Source organism: Oenanthe melanoleuca, chromosome 2 (genome assembly GCF_029582105.1).
Source record: "Oenanthe melanoleuca isolate GR-GAL-2019-014 chromosome 2, OMel1.0, whole genome shotgun sequence".
Lineage (NCBI taxonomy): Eukaryota > Metazoa > Chordata > Aves > Passeriformes > Muscicapidae > Oenanthe > Oenanthe melanoleuca.
In genome coordinates this window covers 115,946,589-115,972,622 of record NC_079335.1, presented here as the reverse complement: position 1 = coordinate 115,972,622, position 26,034 = coordinate 115,946,589, and the positions used below count along the sequence as shown (strand labels likewise).

At 46.5% G+C, this 26,034-nt stretch overlaps 4 protein-coding genes across 8 annotated transcripts in view; all 4 read right to left on the bottom strand.

Annotated features, from left to right (window-relative positions):
- HOXA3 (homeobox A3) overlaps positions 1-26,034 on the bottom strand; it is a 45,920-nt gene that overhangs the window by 17,453 nt on the left and 2,433 nt on the right. For 2 of the 5 annotated variants that reach the window (XM_056485868.1, XM_056485867.1), the window contains exons 1-2: positions 15,686-16,601; positions 1,431-1,616 (exon numbers count right to left, since the gene is read on the bottom strand). Coding sequence is in view for 2 of the 5 variants with exons in the window: in XM_056485873.1 (XP_056341848.1) it covers positions 15,686-15,790 (105 nt within the window). In the remaining 3 variants the exon portion in view is untranslated. Of the gene's footprint in view, positions 1-1,430; positions 1,617-15,685; positions 16,602-26,034 lie in introns of those variants that run through there. The other 3 variants (XR_008839967.1, XM_056485873.1, XM_056485872.1) reach the window with 2 other exon arrangements.
- On the bottom strand, positions 3,106-5,622 carry HOXA4 (homeobox A4). Its single transcript, XM_056485875.1, has 2 exons — positions 4,965-5,622; positions 3,106-4,403 (listed from the first exon to the last, which is right to left on the bottom strand). Exons 1-2 carry the CDS (start codon positions 5,545-5,547, stop codon positions 4,075-4,077), a joined length of 912 nt encoding a protein of 303 aa, XP_056341850.1. The 5' UTR covers positions 5,548-5,622; the 3' UTR covers positions 3,106-4,074.
- HOXA5 (homeobox A5) lies at positions 16,695-19,671 on the bottom strand. The gene is made up of 2 exons (XM_056485876.1): positions 18,798-19,671; positions 16,695-17,807 (listed from the first exon to the last, which is right to left on the bottom strand). The coding sequence occupies exons 1-2, from the start codon at positions 19,357-19,359 to the stop codon at positions 17,557-17,559; spliced, it is 813 nt and encodes a 270-aa protein (XP_056341851.1). The 5' UTR covers positions 19,360-19,671; the 3' UTR covers positions 16,695-17,556.
- HOXA6 (homeobox A6) lies at positions 20,281-23,752 on the bottom strand. The gene is made up of 2 exons (XM_056485877.1): positions 23,122-23,752; positions 20,281-21,764 (listed from the first exon to the last, which is right to left on the bottom strand). The coding sequence occupies exons 1-2, from the start codon at positions 23,555-23,557 to the stop codon at positions 21,505-21,507; spliced, it is 696 nt and encodes a 231-aa protein (XP_056341852.1). The 5' UTR covers positions 23,558-23,752; the 3' UTR covers positions 20,281-21,504.

Sequence of the window (26,034 nt, the reverse complement as noted above, 5' to 3'; positions counted from 1 at the left end):
CACCTTTATCTGCTAGCGCAGGAATGCTCGTACTTGGGTCCCCTAATCTCTACTGCCTTTGACAGCTCCTCAGTTTCCGGGGAGAGCTCTGGGGCATTATTTACACGGGTTTGCCCGGTTCTGCGCGGCGAGCTGGGTCAGCTTTGCACCGTCCACTCCAAATGAATCGGTTGAACGCAGACCGTCATTGTCTGCAGCGGGGAGGGGGCTCTGCGCTGCTGGCAGGGGGACGGGACAGCATCAGGGCGGCACTGCCCGGGCCATCTTCCACGGGTGAGTGCTGCCTGTCCGCGGGCCCGGGCGGAGCCAGCAGGGCTGCCCGGGGCCGGAGGGAGGCGGCCGCGGAGCTTCCCTGCCCGCGCGGGGAGAGCCCCGGCCCCAGCGGGACCCGCGTGGGCCGGGCTTGGGGCCCGCGCAGGAGGGGACAGCCCTGGAGCGACACCCCGGGGTCCCACCCAGCTCGGCCCGGCCTGGCCGGGAGGCTGCGGACCGGCCCGAGCCCCAGAGCCTCCGCCTCCTCGGGCCGTGACGGGCGGGGTCCCGCGGCCGCGCCGCCCGCCCGGCTCGGGAGGTGCGGGAACGGAGGGCGAGCCCGGGCTGCCCGAGTACGGCCCCGACCCGAGGCGGGGGGGCCGGGGACAGCTGGAGTTCCACTGTATGAGGGCTCCCCCCACCCCTTCCTCGTTTACAAACATAGGACAAGAAGAACTGGGATTGCAAGCAGCCTGGGGAAAAAAAAAATAAAATTAAAAAAAAAAAAAAAAAACCCTAGCATTGCGTAATCCCCCGGTGCAGGATGGCCCTGGTTATTAAATACCACAAGGCGCTTGTCACAGTTCAGCTCCTCCTGTAATGAAACACCAGGTATAGCAAGAGCTCGCAGGAGAAACGAGGAGGGGGATCGTGGAAGAGAAGTATTTTTCGTGGTGGGTGGAGGGGAGGTGGGTGCCGGGGTTAACCTAGTGGCGTTCCCTGCTGACAGCAAATTGACTCCGAGGTGATTTGGTCTTTCTTTGAAATATTGACACACTTCCACTTCCAGCGTTTTGAGCTGTGCTCGCCTTTGTGGCCAGAGCAGATAAATCCGTGTGTGAGAGACACCGGGAGAGCGAAAGAGAGGGAGGGGGGAAGAGACATTTAGGTCCAAGTGCCGGATTAAAAAGAATACTGTCTTTAAAGGTCAAGGGTTTGAGGGGTCAGTCTGCTCCTCTAAAAAAAACAATTAATGGGATAGAAAATTTGTCCTCTCGGTGAACTCCTGGTTGCCTTAGCAAAGGGAGCACAATGCGAGAATTTAAACAGGACGATGTAATTTTCAAAGTTATTGTAAAGATGGGAGGTATTGGACGGGGAGCAGAGGGCTCCCAGCCCAGGAGCAGCATTCTGATCCCAAGACAGGCAGAAGGGGAAGAGAGGGAAGGAGAATTTACCTTAAACGATGATAATCTGCCATGGGGTATTTTGCAGTCCGCAGTTCAATCTCCAGCAAGAGAATGTACATTTTTTTAGCAGACAGCCAAGATGCTGTGTCTTTACACATGACCACTTTTTTTTTTCCCCCAGGAAAATCCTTTGCGTCTTCACAGACTTTTCCGAGAGAATGCCTTTCAGAACCGCTGTTGAATTACAAAGAAGTATTTATTGTAGGAGGTGATTAATGATTCTCGCTAAAATTGCTATTTGCAGCGTGATTTCATTTCTCTTTACAATGGGAGCAAACCAGGTTTATAGGCACAGGCTGCACACTAAAGAAATCTTGCACTGCCAGTTAATACGTTTCAGCTGGAATTTTGCTCAGTTGTGCTAATTTTGGCTCTAAATACATTAAGGGATTCTCAAGCAATAAACCAAATGAAGAGTTACACATTTACGAATAGTAGTTACCTCACATATAGCTTTTTTTTTTTTTTTTTTTTTTTTTTTTTTTTTTTTGGCCCATTTTAAGGAGACAACTGGCGACTCAGGATTTATTAAATAGCAATATGTGAGCAAAAGTGTGCTTTTCAGGCCTGCTCTTTGGTCAGGTATGGGGACAGCCGTATTTGCTGAGGGTGTTTACAACTGCCACCTCCCTGATGCTGAACATGTTCTGCCAGTGGCACATTACATTTTTTTTTCCGGAATAGTACATATTCCATGGCTAGGCAGGGATGCTGACACAACCTTTGGAGCCTGGTGCTACAAGGGCAATGATGCCCCTGGTCCTGGCGGCCTCACGTGAAGAGAAGCACTGATTCCAAGAATCCATCTTGTATGTATTTGGGTGAGTAAATAAATGAGTATTGGCCTTCAGGTCTTCCCTGGAAGATTTACTACCACTTGAGCTCTTTTCCAAGACTTTTCCTACCCAGCTCGGTTCTACACCATGTTGTGGAAGCCCCAAGCAGGGCTCTCCGTTAGCAGCTCTGCTTTGCCTGAACTCCTTAGCTGCCTAGGAGCAGCAAGATGCACAGCCTGAGCTGGAACCAGTTGAATCCCATTTTGCCACAGTAGTTGCGACAATGTTGGTCAAAGAAGCCTCATGAGTTGTATCCAAATTCATGTATCTACCAAGCCTTTCTCAACATATTTCGAAATGGTCTTAAAATAAAAACAAATAAACAAACAAACAAACAAACAAAAAGGAAATAGAAACAGAAGAGGCAGCTTAAAAAGAAACTTTAGGTTACCGTTCATGTATTCCCCTTACACAGTGCTAGCCAGCTAAGAAATCATAATCAGGCGAAAATAAATGAATAAACCACGACTGGCTAAAGATTTAAAATGTTATCACGGCTTGGGAGCTTATTGGCTCCCAGAAGAAGCACAGTTTCTCTTGTCAGGCAGCTGAAAACTGTCGCACGGCCAGCGGTGGAGTCAGACTCATTCTGTCTAAGTCAGCTAAAGAGAGCACCACTCACCTATACAATGGAGCAAGACCTTTCCTCGTCCTGCAACGCAATTTTTCCCAGCCAGGAAAGAAGGAGGTTTTTCACCACATTTAAAATAACCATCACCTTATTGACAAGATGAATCCAAGTCAAAACAATGCATTAAACTGTTGTTTTCCATTCCTGATGCCAACACCAGCCAAGCACAAGGTGGATGAAACAGCACGTAGTGGACTTGTGTTTCAAGCGTTTAATTCTTTTGTACAGAATAATCTTTATTACTAGCATTTGGCACTGTTATACATTACACCAAAAATCCACAAATTGTACATGGACCCAAACTATTTAGACGGTGCCAAATATGAAGACAGCAACAGCCTTTATAGCAATATTTCTTTAAATAAATGCAATAGGGAATGTGGAGAAAAACTAATAGATCACAACTACTGAGGGGACTACACTTAAAACCAGTTAAGTTACCTTTGATACATAAAACATTTTCCTTTAGACAGCGTAAGGGGACTTTTTCATAAGTCTTTAACCTCTTGTAGACGTGCTCGCTCTCCCTCCCGTGTTGGTCTGTGTGTGTATACGTGTCTGTGCACCATCACACACACAAGCATGCACAGAGAAATCCATGAACACACCAGAAAACAGGGCTATTCAAGTCAATGCCTTACACAAGTGTCTCACGAGCTCTTTGCTTTGTTTTAAATGTTTTTTTGTTTTTTTTTGTTTTTTTGGTTTTTTTTTTTATTTTCACGTGTTCCCTAAAAAAAAAAAAAAAAAAAAAAAAAAAAAAAAAAAAAATTGAAAAAGGGAAAAAAAAAAGAGTCCGTCTTAGGTACAGAGAATTCGTCCATGACAGCATCCAGCCCTCTGTTACACCGAGGGCAAGAGAGCGTTTCCATAAATAGAAAAAAATGATGGGCATGGAACCATTATCTATATACAATGTAGACAATCGTCCGGGTTTTGGTTTAAACATGTGCCCGTTCTTGGACACGTCTCGTCTTCCTTTTCTGCTCCTGTTTTGTTTTACACAGTTTGGTCCAAAAGGCCAGCCTCCGCCTCGAGGCAGCCCGAAAACCCCAATAGATAGGTAAATATATATATATATTTAAAAAACGACAACAACAACAACAACAACAAAAAAGCCAACCAAACAAAAAAGGACCAAAAAGACTCAAAGCAAAAACCGTATTTATAGCGCAGCTGCGTTGGGTGTAGCCCCATCGAGCGGATGGGGATGGCCCTGTGTCTGTGCTTTGGACTGCTGGCTCAGTGTGGACTGGTTTGAGGAACGCATCTTTGTGTTAGGCAGTTTATGGTCTTTCTTCCACTTCATGCGCCTGTTCTGGAACCAGATTTTGACCTGGCGCTCGGAGAGGCAGAGGGTGTGCGCGATCTCGATGCGTCGCCTTCTGGTCAGGTAGCGGTTGAAGTGAAACTCCTTCTCCAGCTCCAGGACCTGCTGTCTGGTGTAGGCAGTGCGAGACCTCTTGGGCTCCCCTCCGTTGTAATTGGGGTTGACTGAAACGTGCACAACAGGCACACACATACACACGCGGAAAGAAGGAGAAGGGAAGGGATGGAACATAATCATTATATAATAACTTGACACTGGGTTCACATAAGATACGTAAACGGCAAGAAAAATTGTTTCCCAGCCTATCGACAGTGGGGACAATCGAGGAGCAATAAAAAATGGTGATGGGCATTTGGGTTAGAAGAAAAGCTTCAAAGACACATGGCCCAGAGCCACTGCAGGGCAATTAAATTTATGGGGGCTATAATTACTGCCCTAACAGTTTGGCGTCTCGTAAATCTTTTGATAAAGGACCCCGGATACAAAAGGTTTCTCACTTTTTTTTCTTTTTTTTCTTTTTTTTCTTTTTTTTCTTTTTTTTTTCTTCCTTTTTTTTCTTTTTTTTTCTTCCTTTTTTTTTTCTCGTATTAGGAAACGCGGAGGGAGAAGGAGGGGAAAAAAAAAAAAGCCACACACGCAACGACCCATCCCGGTCCCGGGAGCACCCTCCCCCCTTCCCTCCTCTACAGGCGCATCCCCACCTCAGCCTGGCAAGGGCAACTCACCCGTGCTCACATGGATCTTCTTCATCCAGGGGTAGACCACCGGCTCTTTCCCCTTCAACCCGGGCAGGCTCTTGTCGGGCAGCAGCGAGCAGGCGGGCCCGGTGCCGGCCCCGGCGGCCGGGGCCGCTTCGCAGCGGCGCTGCAGGGCATGGCCTGGGAGCAGGGGCTGGGGCGGGCCGGGGTGGCCCTTGGCGGGCGGCGGCGGCGAGGCGCCCGGGGGCGGCTGCTCGGGGCCCGGGGCGGCGCTGCCGGCGCTGCTGTAGCTGTAGGGCGCCTGGGGGTAGGACGGTGCCTGCGCGGGGTAGAGAGCCTCGGGAGGCGGCCCCGGCGGCCCCGGCGGCGCCGCGGGAGCCTGGTAGCCCGGTTCCCGGCGCGGCCTCGGGAAGTACTCGGGCAGCGCCGGGCCCGGGTGCGCGGCGTGCAGGTGCGGCGGCGGCGGCGGCGGCGGGGCGTGCGGGTGCGAGTGGTGCGGGTGGTAGCTGGCGGAGCTGCCGGCGCTGCCGCTGTGCTGCGTGTATTCTTCGCAGGGAGGGAATTTGGGCTCGATGTAGTTGGAGTTTATCAAAAACGAACTCATGGTCATTAATTTGTGAAGTGCAAAAATACTAATTTTTCTCGCGTTGTCGTTTTTCTGGGCTCGGCGAGGCCCCTCCCCTTCCCCCCCCCCCCCTTCCCTCCCTTCCCTCCCTCTCCCCCTCCCGCTGCTGTCAAGTGCTGCCGCTGCCAAAGTTTGGGCCTCCAGCCCTTCCCCCCCCTTCCCCGCTGCACTCCCCTCCCTTCCTCTCTTCCCACCCCTGGAGCGCCTACAACACACACAAACACACACCCGCGCACACACACACCCGCACCCCCCGCCGCCCCGCCACCACCTGACCGCCAGCGCCAATTACCGCGCGGGGCCGCGGACCCCGGATCAGGAAATGGAAGAGGGACGAGCGGCCGCAGGGCAGCTCCGCGCCCGCGGACCTTCCGCGGGGACCGCGCCTCCCCCACGGGCGGCGGCTGCCTGGCCAGGGAGCGCCCCGCGTCCGCTCCTCAGCAGCATCCCCGGCTCCTCCCGCCCGCCGGCCCGGGCCGCGTCCAGCAGTCGCGGTGTCAAGCGAGATAAAACTAATCCGGCTTTGACAGTCTCCCACCCACCCCGCCCGCCCCAGCACTTTTTGTGTCCTCGTTCTCCCGTGGGAGAGTGTAGGAAGCGGGGCGAGGAAGCGGAGCGCAGCCCAGCTGCGCGATCCGGAGGGAGGCAAGCATTGCACAAGGCGTTGCACAATCCTTTTAAACAAGCCCATCTCCAAACGCCGGGGCTGCGCTCAGGCAGAGGGAGGCAGCGGCTGTCGGGCACAGGCCACCGGCCGCCCTCCAGGGTCTGTCCCCTGGGCCCCGCCGCTGCGGACCGCGGGCGGCCGCGGGCTCCAGGGACAGCCTTTTGCCCCTTTGAAGCTGAGCTGGTTGGAGGAATAGACGCCAAAGTTAGAACGAAGGTCGCGGGGAGGCCGAGGAGAGTCCCCGAGGGGCTTGCGGGCTGTGAGGCATAGAGCGAGCCTGAGAATAACGGGGAGCAGAGGGAAAGGGATGGGGGAAGACGGACACGATGGTATCAAACACTTCCTACCGGCGATTACAGGGCTCATTGTGAGCATCCCTCCCCGCAAAGGAGAGCTTTCTGAACTACGAATTTAAGTCCATTGGTTTGGTGCGCCTCGTCTCGGGTTTATTTCTTAATTTTCACCTCCATAAAAAAATCTCAAGCGCCTTCGCAGAAGCAGCTCGCAAATCCTGGTGTAGGAGGGAGAGGGCAGCCGGGCACTTCTACGTTACTAAAACTGAGACTGTTAACGGTATTTGCAGCTCAGGGGGAAACGAGGCAACCGCCCTGACCTTAGGTAATTGAAATTTGATGGTTAAACTAATTACGGTCTTATTCTAAGGGGAAAGAAAATACTTATTGAACATCATCTAGTCTGCCACATTTGGAACAGGCGCGAACTTTTACAGATTATTTTTTTAATCTGTACAGGAAAGAATATAAACACATAGAAATATTTACCACACCCTTAGAGAATATAATTGTTGAGTGGCTAATTCTCATCTGCTGGTATGGGAAAAAACTTCTAATCTATCAAGCGTAAATACGATACAGTTTAGATCTTGCCCTCCTAAAGATATTACATTAACAGTTATTCTGGTTTAAATTCAGATTATTGTCTTTTGCAGTTTAATACATAATGGATACATGCAATAAAATTCTGTTTGAATATATATTCTATCTAACAAGACACACATTGTATCGATTTATATTTTATCCACAGACACATAGGCACGCACATTGCATGCGGCTTGTAATATGTTAGAACATTGCCAGCACTTGGGTATACTGGGGTACTTATCTAAACAATCACTCATTTCCTCCTACTATCGAATGTCTAATTTGTAAAGAGAGTTAAAACACATTTACTTACTCATTTCCAACAGCACATCTATGGAACTCTAACTGGGGTAATAGATAAGTTTCTCTATTTACTCTGCGTGGAGAGGAAATGCGGTTACACACACGCGGTTACACACAGAGACAGCCGCAACTGTTCAACAGCACACATTTGACAGAAAAGAGGACATTGTTTTATTTATACTCAAAACAACAACAACAAAACAACAGCAACCTATTTCCTAAAAGAAAAAACTAGCTCCCATCTGCATGGCTGTAAAAACTGAAAGATTGCCGAAGTCCACCACGATAGCATTTTCCCGGTATAAAGAGATACATGCACACACAGAGACGCATACATACAAATACCTGCCGGCTAGCACCAGATGAATTACACTGGGGTTTCGTAAATATTATCCTCGGTATAAGTCCTGAGGCACTATGGCCGGAGCACTACAGCGGGCTGCCGTGTTCCCACGCCACAGTAAAACACAACGAAAAGTGTTGTCTCGGTTTGTAAGATCAGCACTACATTGGGAGAGTTGACCGGGCTCTGCTTCGTATTATTTACTGTGATTAGATCTCAAAGTTTCACCGTGCCCCTTTCTACAGTAGGGCTCTGGCGCTTGCTTACAGAGAGGAGGACTCAATTTTGTATACGAGTGTAAATCTGCAAGGTGACCTGAGCTGCTCAGCTCCAAGTCTGGCTTTTTCGTGTGGTTCCCTTAGTCTGCGAAGATGTGCTGAGGCAGGACCTCCAAAAGGCCTGTTCCGTGTCTTTCTGGTTTTGTTATCATAAACAAGAACCCAGCCAAGACCACCAAGTGTTATCTTGCACACGGCCATTTCGACATTTTACTGCAAGATTTATGGCTGTAATAAACAATCTCAAACCCTTTTTTCCCCCAGTACTTCCCTTTAACAAACTTGTACCATCACCCTAAATCCTCAAAGAAAGAGAAAGATAGGATAAAATAGGCCAGCTCCCTTATTTTTCCATAAGGACTAAAGGCTCGATTTCACTGGAGAGGGAGACTTCAATCAATTAATAAAGAAGCGAGAGTTTTCTGGCCGAGGCTGGCCGAGAATGGGATGGGGACAGCACTGGAATTAAGTTGAGAGGGAGAGAGTAAATTTTCATGCACCAAGAAGAGGCAACTCAATACATACCGAAAGAGGGGGGAAAGGGGATCCCTCTTTTTCTTGTGAAACAGACAAGCATTCCTGTTACCCTCCACATATGCAGCTAAAGCGTAATTACCACGAAAGAGAAAAGAACAATAACAACAACAATAATAATAGTAGTAGTGTAGTAATAATAATAATAATAATAATAATAATAATAATAATAATAATAATTCAAGTCAACCTCTCGCCGTGCCGGGTATCCTCCACCGAGAGCGGTAGGAGGAGGAAGAATCGCACTAGCAGCCTGGCTTGACTTTGATTTGAACCATTTTGAATATATTTAGTCCCAGCTTTCCCCTCTTGAATGCGAGGCTGTCCCAAGTTTCAAAGTGACCGAAAAGTGACACCGTGTGCATTTTGTTTCTTATTAATCTTACACATTGACAGTCTTTGTTAAATAACAAGGCGTGCCCTTCACCAGGCGACATTTTCATATTTGTTAGACGCGGTGACCTGAAGTTCACCTCGGCCTTGGACTTAGTTTTTCTAAAAGGTCTATAACAGTGTCTTTTAGATAGCAGGGTGCTTTGCCCAGGTCACTACTTCTAAGGGAAAAATAAGAAAAAAATCGAGGGAAAATGTAAACGTTATGGAATGTATCGACTGTATTCCTTTCTTTGTTCCTGGGAAAGATGCAGCCCCAAGGCTGCTCCTGCCTCCGCGGATGAGAGCGTCCTTCCCGATGGGCGCTGCCGGGGCAATATTGGCATTTTTGCCCCAAGTTCAGCATTTGGTAAAAGCGGTGGTTTCCCTGGCACTGAGTCTCCTCTTAACAACAGCATAGTTGGCGGGGTTTGCTCACTCTGTCCTGGTGCGCTTAAATAAACAGACGTAAAATGTGATTTGTGCCCGGATTTTAAATGAATGGTCTTTTGAGCAGACCTTCCACGCCAGAGAGCAGCGTGCTGAATGCAGGGAGTGAAAGGACAGAAAGAGTCCCTCTCAAATTATTAACTGTTCTGTTCTAGCCTGTTGCCTTTTTTTCTTCTTTTTCTTCTTTTTTTTTTTTTTTTTTTTTTTTTTTTTTTTTTTTTTTTTTGAAGGGTGAAACAATTTAAACAATAATTATAATGATTCAATATTTATGTAAGACGCGGTTTTAACTTCTTAGAAATTATTTTCATTTATATTTTTATTCTAAACCAGATTTAAAATATGGAATCCGGACCACTAATTGTTTTAGTGAGGAAGTAAATGGATTTCTGTCACCTACTCTTGAGTAAGCCGATTATAGTAACAGCTTTCATTCTGGGTATATCAAAGACGCATTGTTATTCTTGGAAACAATCCGCCTGCTATTCTCTAACAAAATAGATATTTGGCTACGGTTTTTAGCTTGTTATCAGGCTTCGCTCTTACACCAAATAAATAGTCTGGATGTGAAAGGTTATATACTATCTCCAGAGCGGGCAGGCTCCCTAATGCCAGGGCTCGCTACAAGTGAGCAGCAGCAACAACTTGTGAACAGCGTCTACACGCCGAGCAAACACTTGCATTACACACTTTCCAGGCTTCAGCAGGTACTTTAGGCACAATCTCCGATAATCACTTTGGCTAATCTGATATCTAACCTCTCGCGTACTTGTTCCCAAGATACAGCGCTCGCCTGCCACGATCCAGCTGTGTCTCTGGCAAATAATTCACGCGTACCAGTTACACAGAGGCCGGTGTAGGCTGCTGCCTTGGGGGTGGAAAGGCAGCAATGCGTGCGTGGGGATGAGGTGCGCTCTTTCTCGGATTTCCTTGTCGCACTGTCCCCACCCCTCCACACCTTTCAGATCTGATTATGGTTATTTGGGAACATCCTTTCCCTCTTCCACAGACCCCTCAGCCTTAAAATTTCAAGCTGAATCCCGTCTGCGATGGTGTCCTCCAAAATGAAGTTGCTTGAGCAATATTGGCTAGTTCTCCCTGCAGACATGTCTAACCAAGGAGCTAAAGCTTTTACTAAGAGGCAGCACTGGGAAAAAAAAAAAAAAAAAAATCCCAGCAATGTGGGAATCTCTCTGCTCTAAGAAATTCCACTAAACTTTTTCTTGGAAGGGTGAAGAGGGGTGGGTGGCAAGAGGAGAAACAAAGCGTCCTACTCTCAATTTCGCTGGGAACTGCCGCCCCGGGTAATTCCAGAAGGCTGTGAGAACCCTCCAAATCACGGAGAGGCGCAGGGCGCCAGATTCTCCGTAATATTTTCCATGGGTATCGCAACACAGCTCCACCGCTCCGCATTTTAAACGAGCTCCTTCGGACCAAACATATAGTCCGTATTATCTCCGGCATGTCCTGTTTAAGCACAGTTTAGCGGTCGCTACAGAAATGAGAGCAAAAACAAAGACGCGGCTAGGATCGATACACGCGTTAATAGCTTCGCTCCTATCTTATCTTCCTGCCATTTTGCAAAGTGAGAAGGCTTAACATTAAACCTTTTAGAGCAGGTTATTATATAATAAACAAGGGTTAGGCATTTTGCTACCTGACTTTTGGAGGAGGCAACATCTGTGGCTTCTGTGGGGGTAACACGCGTGTTTACCTGCCGCGGCAGAGCCCGAGATATTCAGACACAAATGTGGCTGATAATTCAAGATGAAATACAACGTGTATTAGTCTTGAAAAGAGGAATTTTCTATCCTTTCCTTGGTAATTGAGGTCATTCAGCCAGTAGGGTTCACCTGGAGTCCATACTGTGATACACACGTAACTCAAAGCTATTTTATCTTTTGTGCTGATAGTCAAGATCTCGGCTATAACATTGACATCAAACTCTGTCTGGGCGAATGACTAAGAGTGGTGCAAAACGTAAACTTTTGACCCTCAACTTTTTGACCTGCAGTTGTAACGCCCTTAACCACAAAGATATACAAAAGCTATGCAGCTTCTTTTAGGAGCAAGAGACTCGCACTGTTTGTTTCAATACTTCTCCTGTTTCCCCCACTTTTCTAAGGGAGCTTTTTATTTATTTATTTATTTATTTATTTTCTTCTTGCTGCTGAGAAATCGGATACGTTTGCATTTTTAATTTTTTTTTTTCTTTTCCTTAATCTCGCAGCTTTGTAAAATGCTGTTAGATCAGTTTGCACAGCCTTTCGGCAGCGTTGGAGGGAAGCCTGTTACTCAAAGGCGCTATATGGTTACAATTGCAGGTGAAATGCTGGGTAAGTTCTGGGCGTGAGGTTGGAAGGAATGGAGCGACGAGCGTTGGGGGAAAAGCTGCAGCTCTCTGCTGAAGGGTTTTAGTCATTTCTCCTTGATTTAAACATAAAGAAACAAGTCTAATTGTTTGCGAAGCCTTGTCTAGGCAAACGAGTTGACTGTGAACTTGGTCTAAAGCGAGCTCTGCTGGTGATTCCTAGGGTGTGCAGATTTATCTTTTCTGCATTTACTTAACCTGGCAGTGAACTGCACGGGCTGCCATTTATTATCCGGAGACAGACTTCACCTCAAGCAAGGACTGTTCCACAAAATTGCAATAATTACCCAATAACCTTCATAGCAAATATTATTATTGAAAAGACATTTTTTGGGGGGAGGGGATATAGAAAAGATTCCTTTTGCGTGTTATAAGGCAAAATCCATGCAAATTTTACACGCTCTCTGTGTCAGATTTGAAATTGTTTGTGCGCGTAGCTACAGGAACATGTGACTGGGGTGGTCCGTGAGTATTCGCCTTACAGAGAGACATTAGTGAAGATGCTTTAATTTGAAAGGGATAATATTTTCAAAGGTGACCAGACGACTGTGGGAACTGTGGTTTCCCGCTCTAGCTAGTAACCTCAGCCTCAAACCGAGGACATTTTGAGGGAAGAAAGAGAAAGGACTAAGAAAGCCAACGACATCTTAACTTGGTCAGGAGGTTTACTCGTGTCTGCATTAAATGCGTTAAATCTGTGTTTGCGGGTAGGAAAAAGGCATTGCTCCCGTATTCAGGGTTTGAAATAGAAACCTCCTGATCCCCCCCTCATTAACAGTTCCATTCAATTTCCCATGCAGCAAATTGCAAACTCCTCTATTGTCACCCTTCCACAGATACACACTTTCTAAACGTAAGGAAATGGCAGGATAATAATTTCCCTGTAATGTTCTGAAATTAGGGCGTTTGCATGGTTTAGACAAGGCTGCAGAGCTGTAATTTACGGATGACTTTCCGTTGGATTGTTATACTTCTGGTTTAGAGAAAGTTATGTCTCTCAAAGTCACCAGTTCCACACATTAAGAGGGCTGCCTAATCTTTAATTGGTTTTACACTTAGACATGAGGCACTACACGCATGTATTTCTTTCAAAGGATTTGGAAAATTGTATTTCAAATCGCAGAACACAACCTGCCATTCCTAAGATAGAAAAATTCGCACTTATTAATCCCCCAAACGCATCAGAAAAACTAAAGTGTGCAGATAAAACCTCTCTCCTGATTCCCAGCGATAATTTCCCATGACATTTTCCCTCGGAAAACAATTCGGACCTGGGACTATTTTCTCAGAATTCCGCAGTCTGGGCTCGTTTGAATTTCAAATTTCAAAGCGTATTAGGAAATCTTAATGCATTTCTGGGTTTGAATGGTTTCAACTGTGATGCTTAGGACAGGGCAGGGCCAGAAACATGAAGTTGTCATTACTAGCTAACTTTCTTTTGTTGCTAGTGTTTCTCGCAGTACAGGCGGGTTTATATGCTTCTGGACTTAGAGATATTTTTCTTTTCTGTAGTTCTCGAACCTCTATAAATGGTTTTAATGTGGGATATGGTCCAGAAGCCACATTCAAAAATGTGGAAAATACATAGTAGCAAATCTTTTCACTCTAGGCAATGAAAAATTACAGTTCAGGATGATATCCAGGATCCTAAAATATTAGTCGAACGGGTGTCTGTGCGTATATTGGCCAGTTAATTCAAATTGTGCAAGTTGTTAAATACTGAGTAATCATGAGCTGTTTGTGTCTAGTATTATTCCTGTCTACAAGCAAATGGTTTTCCTTGGAAAAGAACCCGTATATAAACGAAGACCAAACTTTTAAGGGTTTACATGCCTTGCCTCAAACGATAAAATTTTATGGCATATAGTATAATATAATACACGCCTATTATATTCAACTTTCTGATATTCCTATTGACGAAAACGTGTCAACTAGAGTATTATAAAATCTCCAGCTGTTTATAAGGAAATTATTTTCAAATGTGCGTTTGGATGCTCTTTTAAAGACTTCCTCATTTTTTTAATATTAAATATATGCAGATATGTTTGTTTAGTGCTGACAGGAAGGATCGACAGACACAAAGGCATCAGACTCTATCTTCCACAAGGGTGGACTTTAAATATTAGATGTTTTCAAAAAACATTTGAGCTCTTTGGGATGAACCCACCTTAGACACTACCATTTCTTTAAAATTAAAGATGAATAAATTAAAAATAGGAATCAGTCAGCAATATGCAGACCTTGCAGAGGTACACAACAACCTTACCCTCCTAAAACACTGCGCCTTTCTCCCATTTTTGCTCACAGTAGCCAAACCAGCCTAAACCACAACATTCAAATGGCACAGCACTAGCGAAATAAAACAAAGACCATTTCTCACATCAAACCACTCAGTTCTTTTGCAAACCCGACTTTATGACACATAAAGGAAAACAATGCAATCTGCCGAATCAATGTTAATCCAAACCTGCGCAGAGAAGGCGATACTCACAGCTGGTTTGGAGAGACAGATAGATAGATAGATAGATAGATAGATAGATAGATAGATAGACAGACAGATAGAAAGATAGATAGATAATAGGCAATTCTCAAAATTCTACCCTAGTCCCTGACTAGTCTGTTTATACCCCCCCGAGATCACTCGCCAAAGTAACAGCTCTGAGGATAAGGATCAGGCCTTAATGTTACCCAGAGAAAGATAGAGTTCCTTTCACCCTTTCATTCAAGTCCTGGAAATTCAAAGACTGAAGTTAAATCCGGCCATAAAGTTTATTGCTGAGTAATCACACTCTAGTGAGAACAGTCCACTTAAATAAAAAGAATGTTGAAGTAAACACGCAGCTGGGGCCTACCCCACAATGGCAGCCAGCAATATAAGGCAGAAAGGAAGAGAGCAGAGCTAGGGGGATATTTACAATCTTCAATAAACCAAGCCCGTATTTCATAATTTGCAGCACTCTAATGACCTGTAGTCTCTTGTATTAATGCTACAAGTTACAGTCAATTGGTTCACTTTAAAAAAAAAAAAAAAAAAAAAAAAAAGGAAGTCACAGGAATATATGTATGTGTACACACGTACACACCCTTTGTGTACATGAATACACCAATATTAAACACACATATGTATCTGCATGGCTTTAGACAGACCTACAAACTCATTTGTACATGCAGGCACACGTGCATATGATTTAAATATATTTCTATTTATGCCATTACGTATAGAACCAGGAAAAAGTTATAGCAATGCTACAAACGCACCCCCAAAGCACACTACTCGCTCGCAGATGCACAAATACACATGGCTAAGGCTTTCTGCACAGCCCAATGCAGAAAATATGTATCTAAACACTCCAGTACAGTCTGTGCCATTTTAATACTGGCTCTGATGTGCAGCATATTTCACCAATCCAAAGATTATTGCCATATCATCACGCCTCCAACTCGATCATGCCTACATAAGATACTGCCCAGATAATATCAAGCCCAATCTATTTAGTTTCCCCCCTTTTTTTAATCGCCTGCAGTAACTACTCTTTGCTAAACAAAACCTCTCCAAACTTGGAGAGTCTATTGGAGCAAAGGAAGTAATTATCTTCTGCGGTAGTCAAAGTGATTAAAGCTAGGCCCCAAAATCCATCTCTGCCAAAGTCGCTTATTGTGGTTTACTTTGATTTGATCGTTAAAATAGAGAGCTAGCTGCTGCGAGTGAAGGGGTGGGGGGGAGGTATTTGCAGCGCAACCTGGATCATTAGTGCTTGATCCTGCCTCTCGGGCTCGGTGGGACCGTCCTGAAAACCTCCAGGCGGAGAGGAAGGGAAAGAGAAAGAGAAAGAAAGAGAGAGGCGAGAGGCAGCGAGAGCGAGCAGGAGCCTCGGCTTCCCCACTGTACAAATAAACTTTAAGGAACTTGTGCACAAAACTTACCTTTGACTTGCAAGGAGCCATTTTTCACATAGTACTGAGAACTTGTGGTTTGGATACTTCTGTCCCTAAACCTGACAATTTGAATGGCCAGGAGGCACACGTAGCCTGCAAAAGAGTCAAATGAAGTCCAGCGTCAGTGAGATTATATGTTATGTGGTATATAATGTTGGATGTCAACTCCCCAAAACCATAAAACTTACTTTAATGGCACCACGTGACTTTTTATAGCCAGTGAGCCTATCTGTCTGTGCTATGGATGATTTTACGATCTAATTCATAGACAAAACCCTATTCATTTGGCACCCAAATGTCATATAGCCGGAACTGGGGCTTATAAAGTTTACTGTTTTATAACTTTTAAGGGAAGGCATCAATGTAACCAGTCAGTAAATGTGCAAATCTTTAGTTGCTCTTAGAAGCTCAGAAGAGTTAACCATTCAAGCTCTGATGGGGTAAGTAACATTGCGTTTATAGCAAACTAATTGTAGCGAAGAAAACCAAAAATCTGTAAAGAGTGGGAATGTGGCTAGAGAGGGCTACTAATAGACGCAGAGGGCTTGGACATGGCTGTCCTAAAATATACTTAATGAAACCACAGGAGAAATTCTAGAGCGATGCAAACACACCCTGGAGTTCCCAGCGTCTCTTAACAAAGCACATGTTTTGGGGTTTGGGTTGTGGGTTTTTTTTGGTGGGTTTTTTTTTTGGTGGTGATTTTTTTTTTTTTTTTAATTATAACCATCAGCAGACAGTTAACAGTTGATTCAGACACAAAGGGTGTTGATTGTGGTCCTGCGATGCAGCTTTCCACCTAGCGAGAAACAAGTAAGGAAGAACTTATGGTCAAACTTTCAATTAAAAATACTGGTAGCGGACAAATGCAGCACCCGCCATATGCAACGTGCAGTAGGAGCCAGGTAAAATATTATAACAAACTCTGCAAGGGCTATTTTTTTTTTTTTCTTTTTCAGAGGCAAATCAGGAAGCACAACTTCTTGCTTTGCACAAATCAGATCACAAAAACTTTACAATAGAAAGTTTATTTTTTTGTTGATTTCCAGTCAGGTTTTTTTTTTTTAAAAACAAATAATTATAATAATAATAAAAAAAAAGCTGATCACAGTTTGCTCAAACAGCCAGACTTTGACTATATTTGTAACTTTGTTCACAAAAAACATACATCACAGAAGCTGCGCTTAATAAGAGCCACTTCTAAGAGTTCGTGCAAAGAGTCATATACAAAGGCACAGCAAGGACATACTGCTTGGAATCACAGTTTTCGTCACAGATTCACTATTCACTACACGTAGGACAAGTTCAGTTGATTTCATCATTTCACCTCTACAACAGCATTAATTACACAGGAATTATATAGGTAGTTTGAATAAAAATATTTTTAACAGCTTGGAGCTATACAGACATTAACACTTGACCACACATGCACAGTTAAGCAGGTTGAGTGCAACACATAACATTTGTACTAAACCGGGGGAGGGTTTCCTTTCTCTCTCTCCTTTTTTTTTTTTTAACTTCTTTTTTTTCCCTTTTTGTTCTTTTTTGTTTAGTTTTGTTTTGTTTTAACAGTTACTTCAAGTAACACAGCTCGCTTCATATAAATAAGTTAAAACATCTATTATTTTTTTCAAGACAAAGCCATTCAAGACAAAGAAATGTACGATAAAAGCAGATCTACTTATACACGCGAGAGAATGGTAATAAACAGGCTCATGATTAAAAGATGAATAAGGGCGACAAGAACAGGGTTTCTTCACAGAAGTAACACAAGGAAGTTTTAGAAAGTCAACTTAGTACTGACATGAGACGACGCAGGGTCAGCTAATACTGCTCAGTACTTTTAATTGATCAAACGCTTAGGGACGGAATGCCCCTCCTGCAGCTGCCATGCTCATACTTTTCAGCTTATTATCCTTTTTCCATTTCATTCTCCTGTTTTGGAACCAGATCTTTATTTGTCTCTCTGAGAGGCAAAGAGCATGTGCTATTTCAATCCTTCTTCTGCGGGTCAGGTATCTATTGAAGTGAAATTCCTTTTCGAGCTCCAAGGTCTGATAGCGGGTGTAAGCAGTCCGAGCCCTTTTCCCTTCTGGTCCCCCTATGTTGTCTGGAAGAGAAAAGTACATGATTTAGATTCTCAGCAGCCTCTCGGAGCCTTCGTGTCTTATTGCAGCTACCAGCGACCAGGACCGTTATTCTCAGTCCTGCTTGGTTTTGTTTCTGGTTTGGATAAACGCTCAACAAGTTTCCCCCTCCAGCCCCTCTTAGGAAAGGCTTGGGGGAGGGGGATTTGGTAGTCTCGGTAAGTTTTCGCTTGGATTTGCGATTCGATTTTTTTTTTTATTTAATTTTTTTTTCAATTTCTTTCTTCTAATTTTAAATTTTGTTTTTAATAAGGTTCATTCTCCCCCATGCCTCCCTCAGATAAGCTGATTTGGAGGCTGTCTCTGCTGATAGCTGTATTTTCAGAGCTGAGAGAGCGAGGCTGAAACGTGCAGCCCTTTCCCACGGCAGAGCTGGGGAAAGCTCTGTGAGGCAGCGAGCCTCCGGCCGCTCTCCCAGCAGCGAGGGCAGGGCAGGTACCCGGGGCTGAAAGTTGCTTCTCTCCCCCGCGCCCCTCAAGCCCTCTACCCCGAGTTTGGGGCGACTAGCCCTCCCCCCTCCCCCACGGCTTCCCAGCAGTGAAAACTGCCCTCCTCGCCCTTTCCTATTCTCTTTTTAATATGTCTAAGCAAAATAAATGGGGTCAGCAGCGCCGTTCCCACTGGAAGATCTCCCATTCAGAGGAGAGCCGGGAGCAGCCTCTGCTCCCGATCTCTCTTCGGCAAGGCTCCTTCTACTCCCCCGCCGGCGCTGGGAGCCAGGCGGGCGGTGTTTTCGGGGCCGAGAGGGGTTTTTTTTTTTCCTTTCGGGGGGGACTCGCCCAGAGAAGGGAGCGTGCTTCCCTGCGAGCAGAGTTGTGGTGTGCGCGGAGACTGCCCGCTCTCACGCCCTCCTCTCCCCCTCTCCCCGACCTTGCTCGGCGCAGCCACCCGGTTTACATTAAATCCTCCTTTTCCTCCAGAGAAATAAAGAAAGAACAGGGTATTTGCTTTACCATGACTTATGTGCAGTTTTCGCATCCAGGGGTAGATCTGGGGCTGTGAAGGCTGGGCTGTGCTTTGGTCGGTCGGGGCACTTGCCTGCTCGCTGCTTGCTGGAGTGTCTTCCTCAGTCCCAGACGAGGTGCCAACCCCGTCTCTGCTGATGTGCGTGTTGCTGCTGGAATTGGACGAAGTGCTGGTGGAGTTGGCGAGGGAGTTTTTCACCCCGTGGTGACTCTCGCTGACAGGCGAACCGGCCACGGCGGTGCAGGGCAGAGGGTCAGGGGGAGGCGAGTGGGAAGACGTCGCGGGCTGGTTGTACCTGGGCTCTGTCGAGGCAGAGGTGGTGTTGGCCGGGTAACTGCGGGGTCTCTCATTGGCACCAAAGTGAGTGGAAGCAGAGCGCCCGACGCTGAGGTCCATGCCATTGTAGCCGTATCCGTACCTGCCGGAGTGCATGCTGGCGGAGTCCCTGTATTGCTCGCTCACCGAGCTGTGATCTCCATAATTATGTAACTGGTAGTCCGGGCCATTTGGATAGCGACCGCAAAATGAGTTTACAAAATAAGAGCTCATTTGTTTTTTGATATGTGTGCTTGATTTGTGGCTCTTGGTCGTTTTGTGCGTCTATAGCACCCTTGCACAATTTATGATGAATTATGGAAATGACTGGGACATGTACTTGGTTCCCTCCTACGTAGGCACCCAAATATGGGGTACGGCTTCACATCACGTGCTTTTGTTGTCCAGTCGTAAATCCTGCCTGATGACCTCTAGAGGTAAACTCGTGCACTGGTGGGGGAGCTGGGAGGGCGCGGGCGGCCCGGGGCGCGCCTCCCGTGCGCGCCGCCGCCGCCGCCGCCCGCCCGTCCGCCGGCCTCCAGCGCCACCCGCTGGCGGCGCGGGGGATGGCGGCGGCTCCGCGGGGTCGGCCCGGGGTGACGGCCCCCGACGGCGGCGCGGAGAGAAGCGGAGAGGCGCGCAGCGGAGCGGGGCTCGCCGCCACCGGCACCGCCGACCGGCGGCCAGGCTGCGGGGCCGGCGGGCATCGCTCCTCCGAGCCGGCCGCCGGGGAGATGGGCGTGCAGGGAGCGCTCCGCTTTGTGCCTGCCTTCTCCTCCGTGCGGGGCTTATTTACGCCAGTTCTCAAATCCGATACGATCCCTTCTCGGGCGCGGGCAAGGCTTGTGTCCATTCTACATATTGTATATGTATTTATAATTTCCCCCGCACTTATTCCCGTGCCGGAGAGTTCGAAAGGCAGCTGGGTCCTGCCGATGCGAAATGGTAGATATCTATTAAAGATAAATATCGTGCAGCGTTTTTCCAACTAGGGGGTCAAATTCCAGGCGACTTTATGGCTGCCGCTATTTCATCGCCTCTCGGAAGGAAAAAAAATCCTCTAAATGCGGCGGTAGCCATTTTGCATTATGTTCTCCAGATTTGGCTTTTAAAACATTTAGAGTTGTAGCCCAAATTGTGCTGCCTTCCAAACAAAAGAGCCTCGGTGCGTATACAAGTGCATTTGCACACAGCTTCACATGCACACTCATGCACACGCAATATATTATAGAGAGATATAACATATATATTAATCAATATTTTTGCTGCGCTTATTTTACTTCTGCAAACCTCGAAGTGGAAGCATTTTATGGCAGCTATTTTCTTCAAAGTATCAATTTATTTTTTCCAGTGCTAAGTAATGCGAATGTGAATTAAGATACCGCAGAAGCAGGAAAGAAAATCTCCGAGTTAATAAGACCTTTTCTTCAAATAAGAAAGAAAGAGAGGAAGGAAGGAAGGAAGAAAGGGAGGAAGAAAGAAAGACGGAAAGACAGATAAAAGGAAAAAAGATCGATCTAAGCTCACGAAGCCCCAATAAATGTAGTCCATAATTCAAAGTCCCTTCAGTGCAGAGCTGAGCTTACCAAAACCTTAGCGTAAGCTCAACGGGAACCACAGAAAATTGCCCGCTTTGAAACCTCTTCCCTCGCTTCCCGTGAAGTTTAACGCCGAGTTTTTACTTCAATTCTAGTAGTGCAGACTAAGCAGTTTAGCGGCATTTAAAAAAAAAATCTCCCTGAAATTCATCTCCGCTTTAACTGAAAGTTTTTACACAGCGATTTATATGACGTTTTTTAAAAGATTTTTTTCTTCTTTTTGCTATTTAAATATCTTAAACATAACTAAAAGTTATTTTCCCCCTGCAGATCATAAACTCCTAAACACAGCATAACGAGATGGGCCGCCATGGCGGGAGCTAGCAAAAACATCAACCAAATATTTTCTAAAATCTCTTGTCTTTCTACAATATGAGGATTTCTAATTTAAAAAAAAGAGAAAAAAATAAAAATAATTTGTTTTTCTTTTCTTACACAAGCACACCAGGGACATTCACCCACACACAGATGCTCATCTCATATATTTAAAATGCTGGGCCAATTCTCTAATACTTTAACCAACGCCATATATGCTTTGAGAAGGTGGTTACATACATACATGCCTATAGCTCAAAAGCTGGGGCTTCCACATATATTAGAGCAAGTCACAGATGATTGCAAATGTACATCTTTTAACCAAGCCTTTTGGGGATTAATAGACTGTGACAAACCTATAGGATTTCAGTAGCAGAAGGAACACAAGGTAAATAATAATAATAATAGTAGTAGTAGCAGTAGTAAGCGCTAAGGAAAGGCCTGGTAGCGTTTATTAAACGTGGTTCTACTCCCCTGACTTTTCCTCTGTTTCTTCGCTGCTGGGCTGTGTGGAATTTATGAATTTGTTTTCCTTTTTCCATTTCATCCGCCTGTTTTGAAACCATATTTTAATCTGGCGTTCAGTAAGGCAGAGAGCGTTTGCAATCTCAATGCGTCGTCTTCGGGTTAAGTATCTGTTAAAATGAAATTCCTTCTCTAACTCTAGCGTTTGGTATCTGGTGTAAGTTTGCCTCCCTCGTCTCCCATGTGTTCCATATACTGTACCTGTAGAAGTAAAGACAAAACGATCGCATTGGACAGGGCCCAGTGATTTCAGACCAGAAAGAGCGATTAGTATATTCTGCCTCCTTTTGCAGGCACAATCACGGGGAGTGGGGAAGTTGCTCTGGTTTCCTGGAGACTTTTTTTTTTTTTTTTAATTATCTCTTTTCCTTTTCTCCTGCCTGACGAACTGTTAATGCGGATGTGCAGTGTGCTTACGGTGGCGGGGTAAGTGGGATAAAAAGAGGCTTTAAGGAGGACCTGAGGAAGGTGCAGGAGGTAGCACGGTGCGAGCAGAGCTGAGCAGAGGCTGCTCTGTGCGCGCTGGGAGCCTGGCGCACACACAGGCACAGGCACACGTGTGCTGCCCGGGAAGCCTCACGCATGTGCCTGTGCGTGTGTGTGTGCACGCACATGTGGCTGTGTTGACACAAACACACAGCCATTGCCATGGCTGGGACTACAGAAGGTCTCTAAGTATAATTATAGACATTAGCTGAAGATCATGCAAGAGCGTTTTGCCATTTGCTCCGGAATTTATTGCTCTTGAATGCAAAGCAGCATCGGAATGGTCTTGCTAAAACTTTAATTTTAAAAAAAAAAAAAAGGAGTGAAACCTACCCTGCAGCAAATATAAGCTTGAGAGGATGGGAGAGAAGGCGAGTCATTTGCAAACACTTGAGGCAAAGGTTTAAATTTGGGATTATGAAAAATAAATATCATCCCAATACAACCCTCCCACTCCACCCCCACCCCCCCATTCCCCCAGCATCACTCCCGTACAGAATAGTTCAATTATGTGAAGTTCACTCCTAAGTCTGAAAAAATTCACGATGCCATGGAAGTGCGCCCACGGCCCCAGAAACGTGCTCTCAATATCCAATACTCACAGGCTAATGAGCTGGGGGAGGGGGGCGAGGAGGAATGTACCACAAATGCTTTGGATCCTCAGTACAGAGGGCATATTCCATGCATTGCTCTCTGACAATGAAGAAGCAGAGCAGAGGCTTTGGGGTGGCTTTAAGAGAGTGATAAAAGTGCTTTGTTCCTTTTTATTTCTTTTTTTACCCCACCCCCTATTTTCCAAGGATTCCCCTGTAACTTTCACCAGTAAACCTACATACTGGGATCTTGGCCACCATTCCCTGGGTGCCAACGTGCCAGGTCTAAACCTGGGAAGGTTTCATGTTACATATGGCCCTGCAGGAACCGTATTTCTCCAGCAATCTGAACTTTATCTAACAACAACAACAACAAAAAAAAAAAAAGGAAGAAAAAAAAAATTTAAAAAAAAAAAAAAAAAAAAGAAACTTTTCCTTTTCCTCCCCTCTCCGCCCTTGACTGCACCGAGATGCCTTACCAGCGCAGGAGTTCATCCGCTGCATCCAGGGGTAAACAGGGCTCGTGTACTTCCGGTCGGTGCCTTCGTCATTTATAATTTTGGCTTGGCCGCCGCTGGTTTTGTACTGTTGATCGGGAGAAAAGTGCAGGTAGTCCCCGGGCCCCCTCTGTTTGCCACTGCCGGAAGGAGAGGCGCTACTAATGTCCTTGTCCGAATAAAAACAAGAGGCTCCGTACTCATAGGAAGCCCGACTGCAAGCAATGACGGTGTTGGACTGTTGGTAGAAACAAGGTGAGGTGTAAGTCTTGTCCTGCAGGCTGCTTGCCCCGTACGAAGCCGGAAAATGCCTGAGAGCATCATAGCCCGCCGGGTACAGGGGGATCTGCCCGAGGAAGGAGTCCTGGCCCCCGGGCAGGCTCCCCGGGAAAGTGGGATTCACAAAATAGGAACTCATTTGCTCTCCCCCTCTCCCGGACCGTGATTTGTTGTGTATTAGTACATCTGGCGATAACTATTAGGAGTCATCGAAGTGGTTTGTTTCTGGATGGCCGAGCGCCAAAAGCGACAGCAGAAAATAGGAGCAGCTGACGGCGGGGCGGCCAATGGGAGCGCGCGCGGCGCCCGCTCCCCCGGGGCCGCCGCCACCGCGCCGCCAAGTTACCGGCAGCCCCGGCCCCGCCGCGCCGCCCCGCGCCCCCCGCGCCGCGCCGCGCACCCGCGGGACCGGCCGCGCCCCCGCCGCGGCACCGCCCCCGCGCGGGAAAACAGCCGGCCGGAGCGACACCGGCAGCAGCGATAATTCCCGGCGGTGCGAGAGCGGCTAACGGGGACGCCCCCCCAGAGCTGCTGGAGGTGTTTGTAGCGGGGGGCGCCCTTAAAAGTTGGAGGCCCCACGACAGGGGAGTCGCGCAACCCCGTGGGAAGGGTGGGCGAACAGCCCCCGGCTCTCCGGCGGAGGGAAGGAGGAGGGAGGGAAGGAGACGGAGGTGGAGGATGCTGCGAAGGGAAACTTTGGAGCGGAGGGAGCACGTGAAAGGGGGAGCGGAGCGCCGCGCAGCGTGGGGGGCGAGGGGGGAGGCGGCCTCTCTCCATTTTGCCCTCGGGATGCCACAGCTGCATCCCAGAATTTTTAAGCTGTTCTAAAACGTATTTATTTATCCATCCAGTCTAAAATTGCCCCTCCGCTAAGGCTTCCCTTCGGAGCTCAGGGAGCCCGCCCCAGCGCAGAACCCAGCTTTTGTGAGAGAGGCTAACGCGTCCTGCAGTGGAAGAGGTCTCGTATATTAATGAACATCCCCGTAATTAGGAGGTTGGGGAGGTGGCCTTCTGGGGAGTGGGGTTTTTGATTTGCACCAAGTGCCCGAGGAGGCCTCAGGAAGAGCCGCATGGGCTCCCGACGCCCCCCGGCAGCCCAGATGAAGTTGTATGTGTCTCTTCTCCCCAAGTCTACCCTCCTCCCGCCAGAGTAGAGCTGAGGGAATCAAACACTCAAATTCAAAAACGAGCCAGTAGGACTATTCCTAATTAATACAACTCCGCTAATGAGTCAGCAGAAGCCAATCGGTTTCGTTGCTGCTCAGAATAATTTGATTAAACGTGGATTTGTGTCTTTAAGAGGGGAAGAACAATACACGAAACAAACATTTCCACCTTCATTTTTCAATATGGCAGTTACCCCATAGCGGAAATATAATTCTTGGCCCAGGGCTCGGATAGTAGCAGTGCTGATGAAATTCGCTGATGCGCATTTAATTCAGCCCTAACCCTGCAGTTCCTGCAGATAACATGAGGTTGTTAATTCTAAACTGTGTTTACTCATAATCCGCCCATTACAACAGATTGAATAGACTAATTTTAAACGCGCTCTGTCACGTAAAGTGACATTCGTACGAGCACCGTTTCCTAAAGCAGCTTTCAAAGAAGAGTTTTGTTGTTGTTGGGAGACTATTTGTCTCATTTCCGGGGGCAGATTACGATACCTATAAAACAGTAGCGAGTTAAAACATCGCTCCACAATAGTTTGTATTGTTTGCAGTCTCAGCTGGACTTTCACATTCAGATGTTGATTGCCTTCGGGTTTTTTTTCAACTTCCTTAGCCCCTTCAGCCCAGCTAATCCACAAACACACCTGGTAGAATTACAGCTCACTAGCTGCATGCTTTGAGAGGTCATTTCAGAAACACGTATTTCCTGAAAAGCAGATTTCTCCGGAAAAAATAAGGTTTTTTTACTCAGTGAGAATGGAGTTTTAAAAGGAGGAAACACCAACAAGCAATCACTCATACACAGAACGCTAAATGCGAAAAGTCTTTTAAAAGAGCTTATTTTCGCCAGTTTAGGTCAGAACGAAAACGCACCATGAAAAAATGAATACTCGGGACAAACAAACGCCACCGGCCTTACTTCTAAAAAGTTGTGGGCAGACAATCTTTTGTTTGAATCCATCACACGAAGACCAAAACAAAAATTAAAATAGAACTCGCTCCAGGCTTAGTTATATTTACATTTTATAGCATCGGTTACACTCGGATTTCCCTCCCCCTCTATTTCTTTTTGTTTCTTTCCCGTTTTTCAAGTTGCTGTTTGCATCCAAACCAAGTTGTGAAAACACAACCGCAGGCAGCGAAAATATTTCTTCGTTGATCCCATAATATGGAAAGGAATGAAATCTGCACGTTTGCCTGACTGAGTCGTGTTCGGGTAGTTACAGTGACAGCTAAACAATCTGCACCGCAATCTCTGCTTCAGTCACATTCAGGCGTCCTTTCCGCTCCTCCCCCTACCCCAGAAAACCCCGAATCACAATAATCTGCTACCCCCCAGGTCTGCCGAGGAAATGTCCGGCCTGGACACATTTCGCACCAGTTTTCCTTCACCATTCCCACCCCCACTCTGGAAAGCAGAAAAAAAAGCCAGTCGCTGCATTTTGCC

What these genes read in the sequence shown, in the direction of transcription:
- HOXA4 (XM_056485875.1), bottom strand. Translation starts at nt 5,547, where the DNA reads ATGACCATGAGTTCGTTTTTGATAAACTCCAACTACATCGAGCCCAAA. An exon ending in GAAGATCCATGTGAGCACGG is followed by an intron (nt 4,404 to 4,964) that starts GTGAGTTGCCCT and finishes TGCACGTTTCAG; the next exon opens with TCAACCCCAATTACAACGGA.
- HOXA5 (XM_056485876.1), bottom strand. Translation starts at nt 19,359, where the DNA reads ATGAGCTCTTATTTTGTAAACTCATTTTGCGGTCGCTATCCAAATGGC. An exon ending in AAAACTGCACATAAGTCATG is followed by an intron (nt 17,808 to 18,797) that starts GTAAAGCAAATA and finishes TTTCTCTTCCAG; the next exon opens with ACAACATAGGGGGACCAGAA.
- HOXA6 (XM_056485877.1), bottom strand. Translation starts at nt 23,557, where the DNA reads ATGAGTTCCTATTTTGTGAATCCCACTTTCCCGGGGAGCCTGCCCGGG. An exon ending in GCGGATGAACTCCTGCGCTG is followed by an intron (nt 21,765 to 23,121) that starts GTAAGGCATCTC and finishes TTACTTCTACAG; the next exon opens with GTACAGTATATGGAACACAT.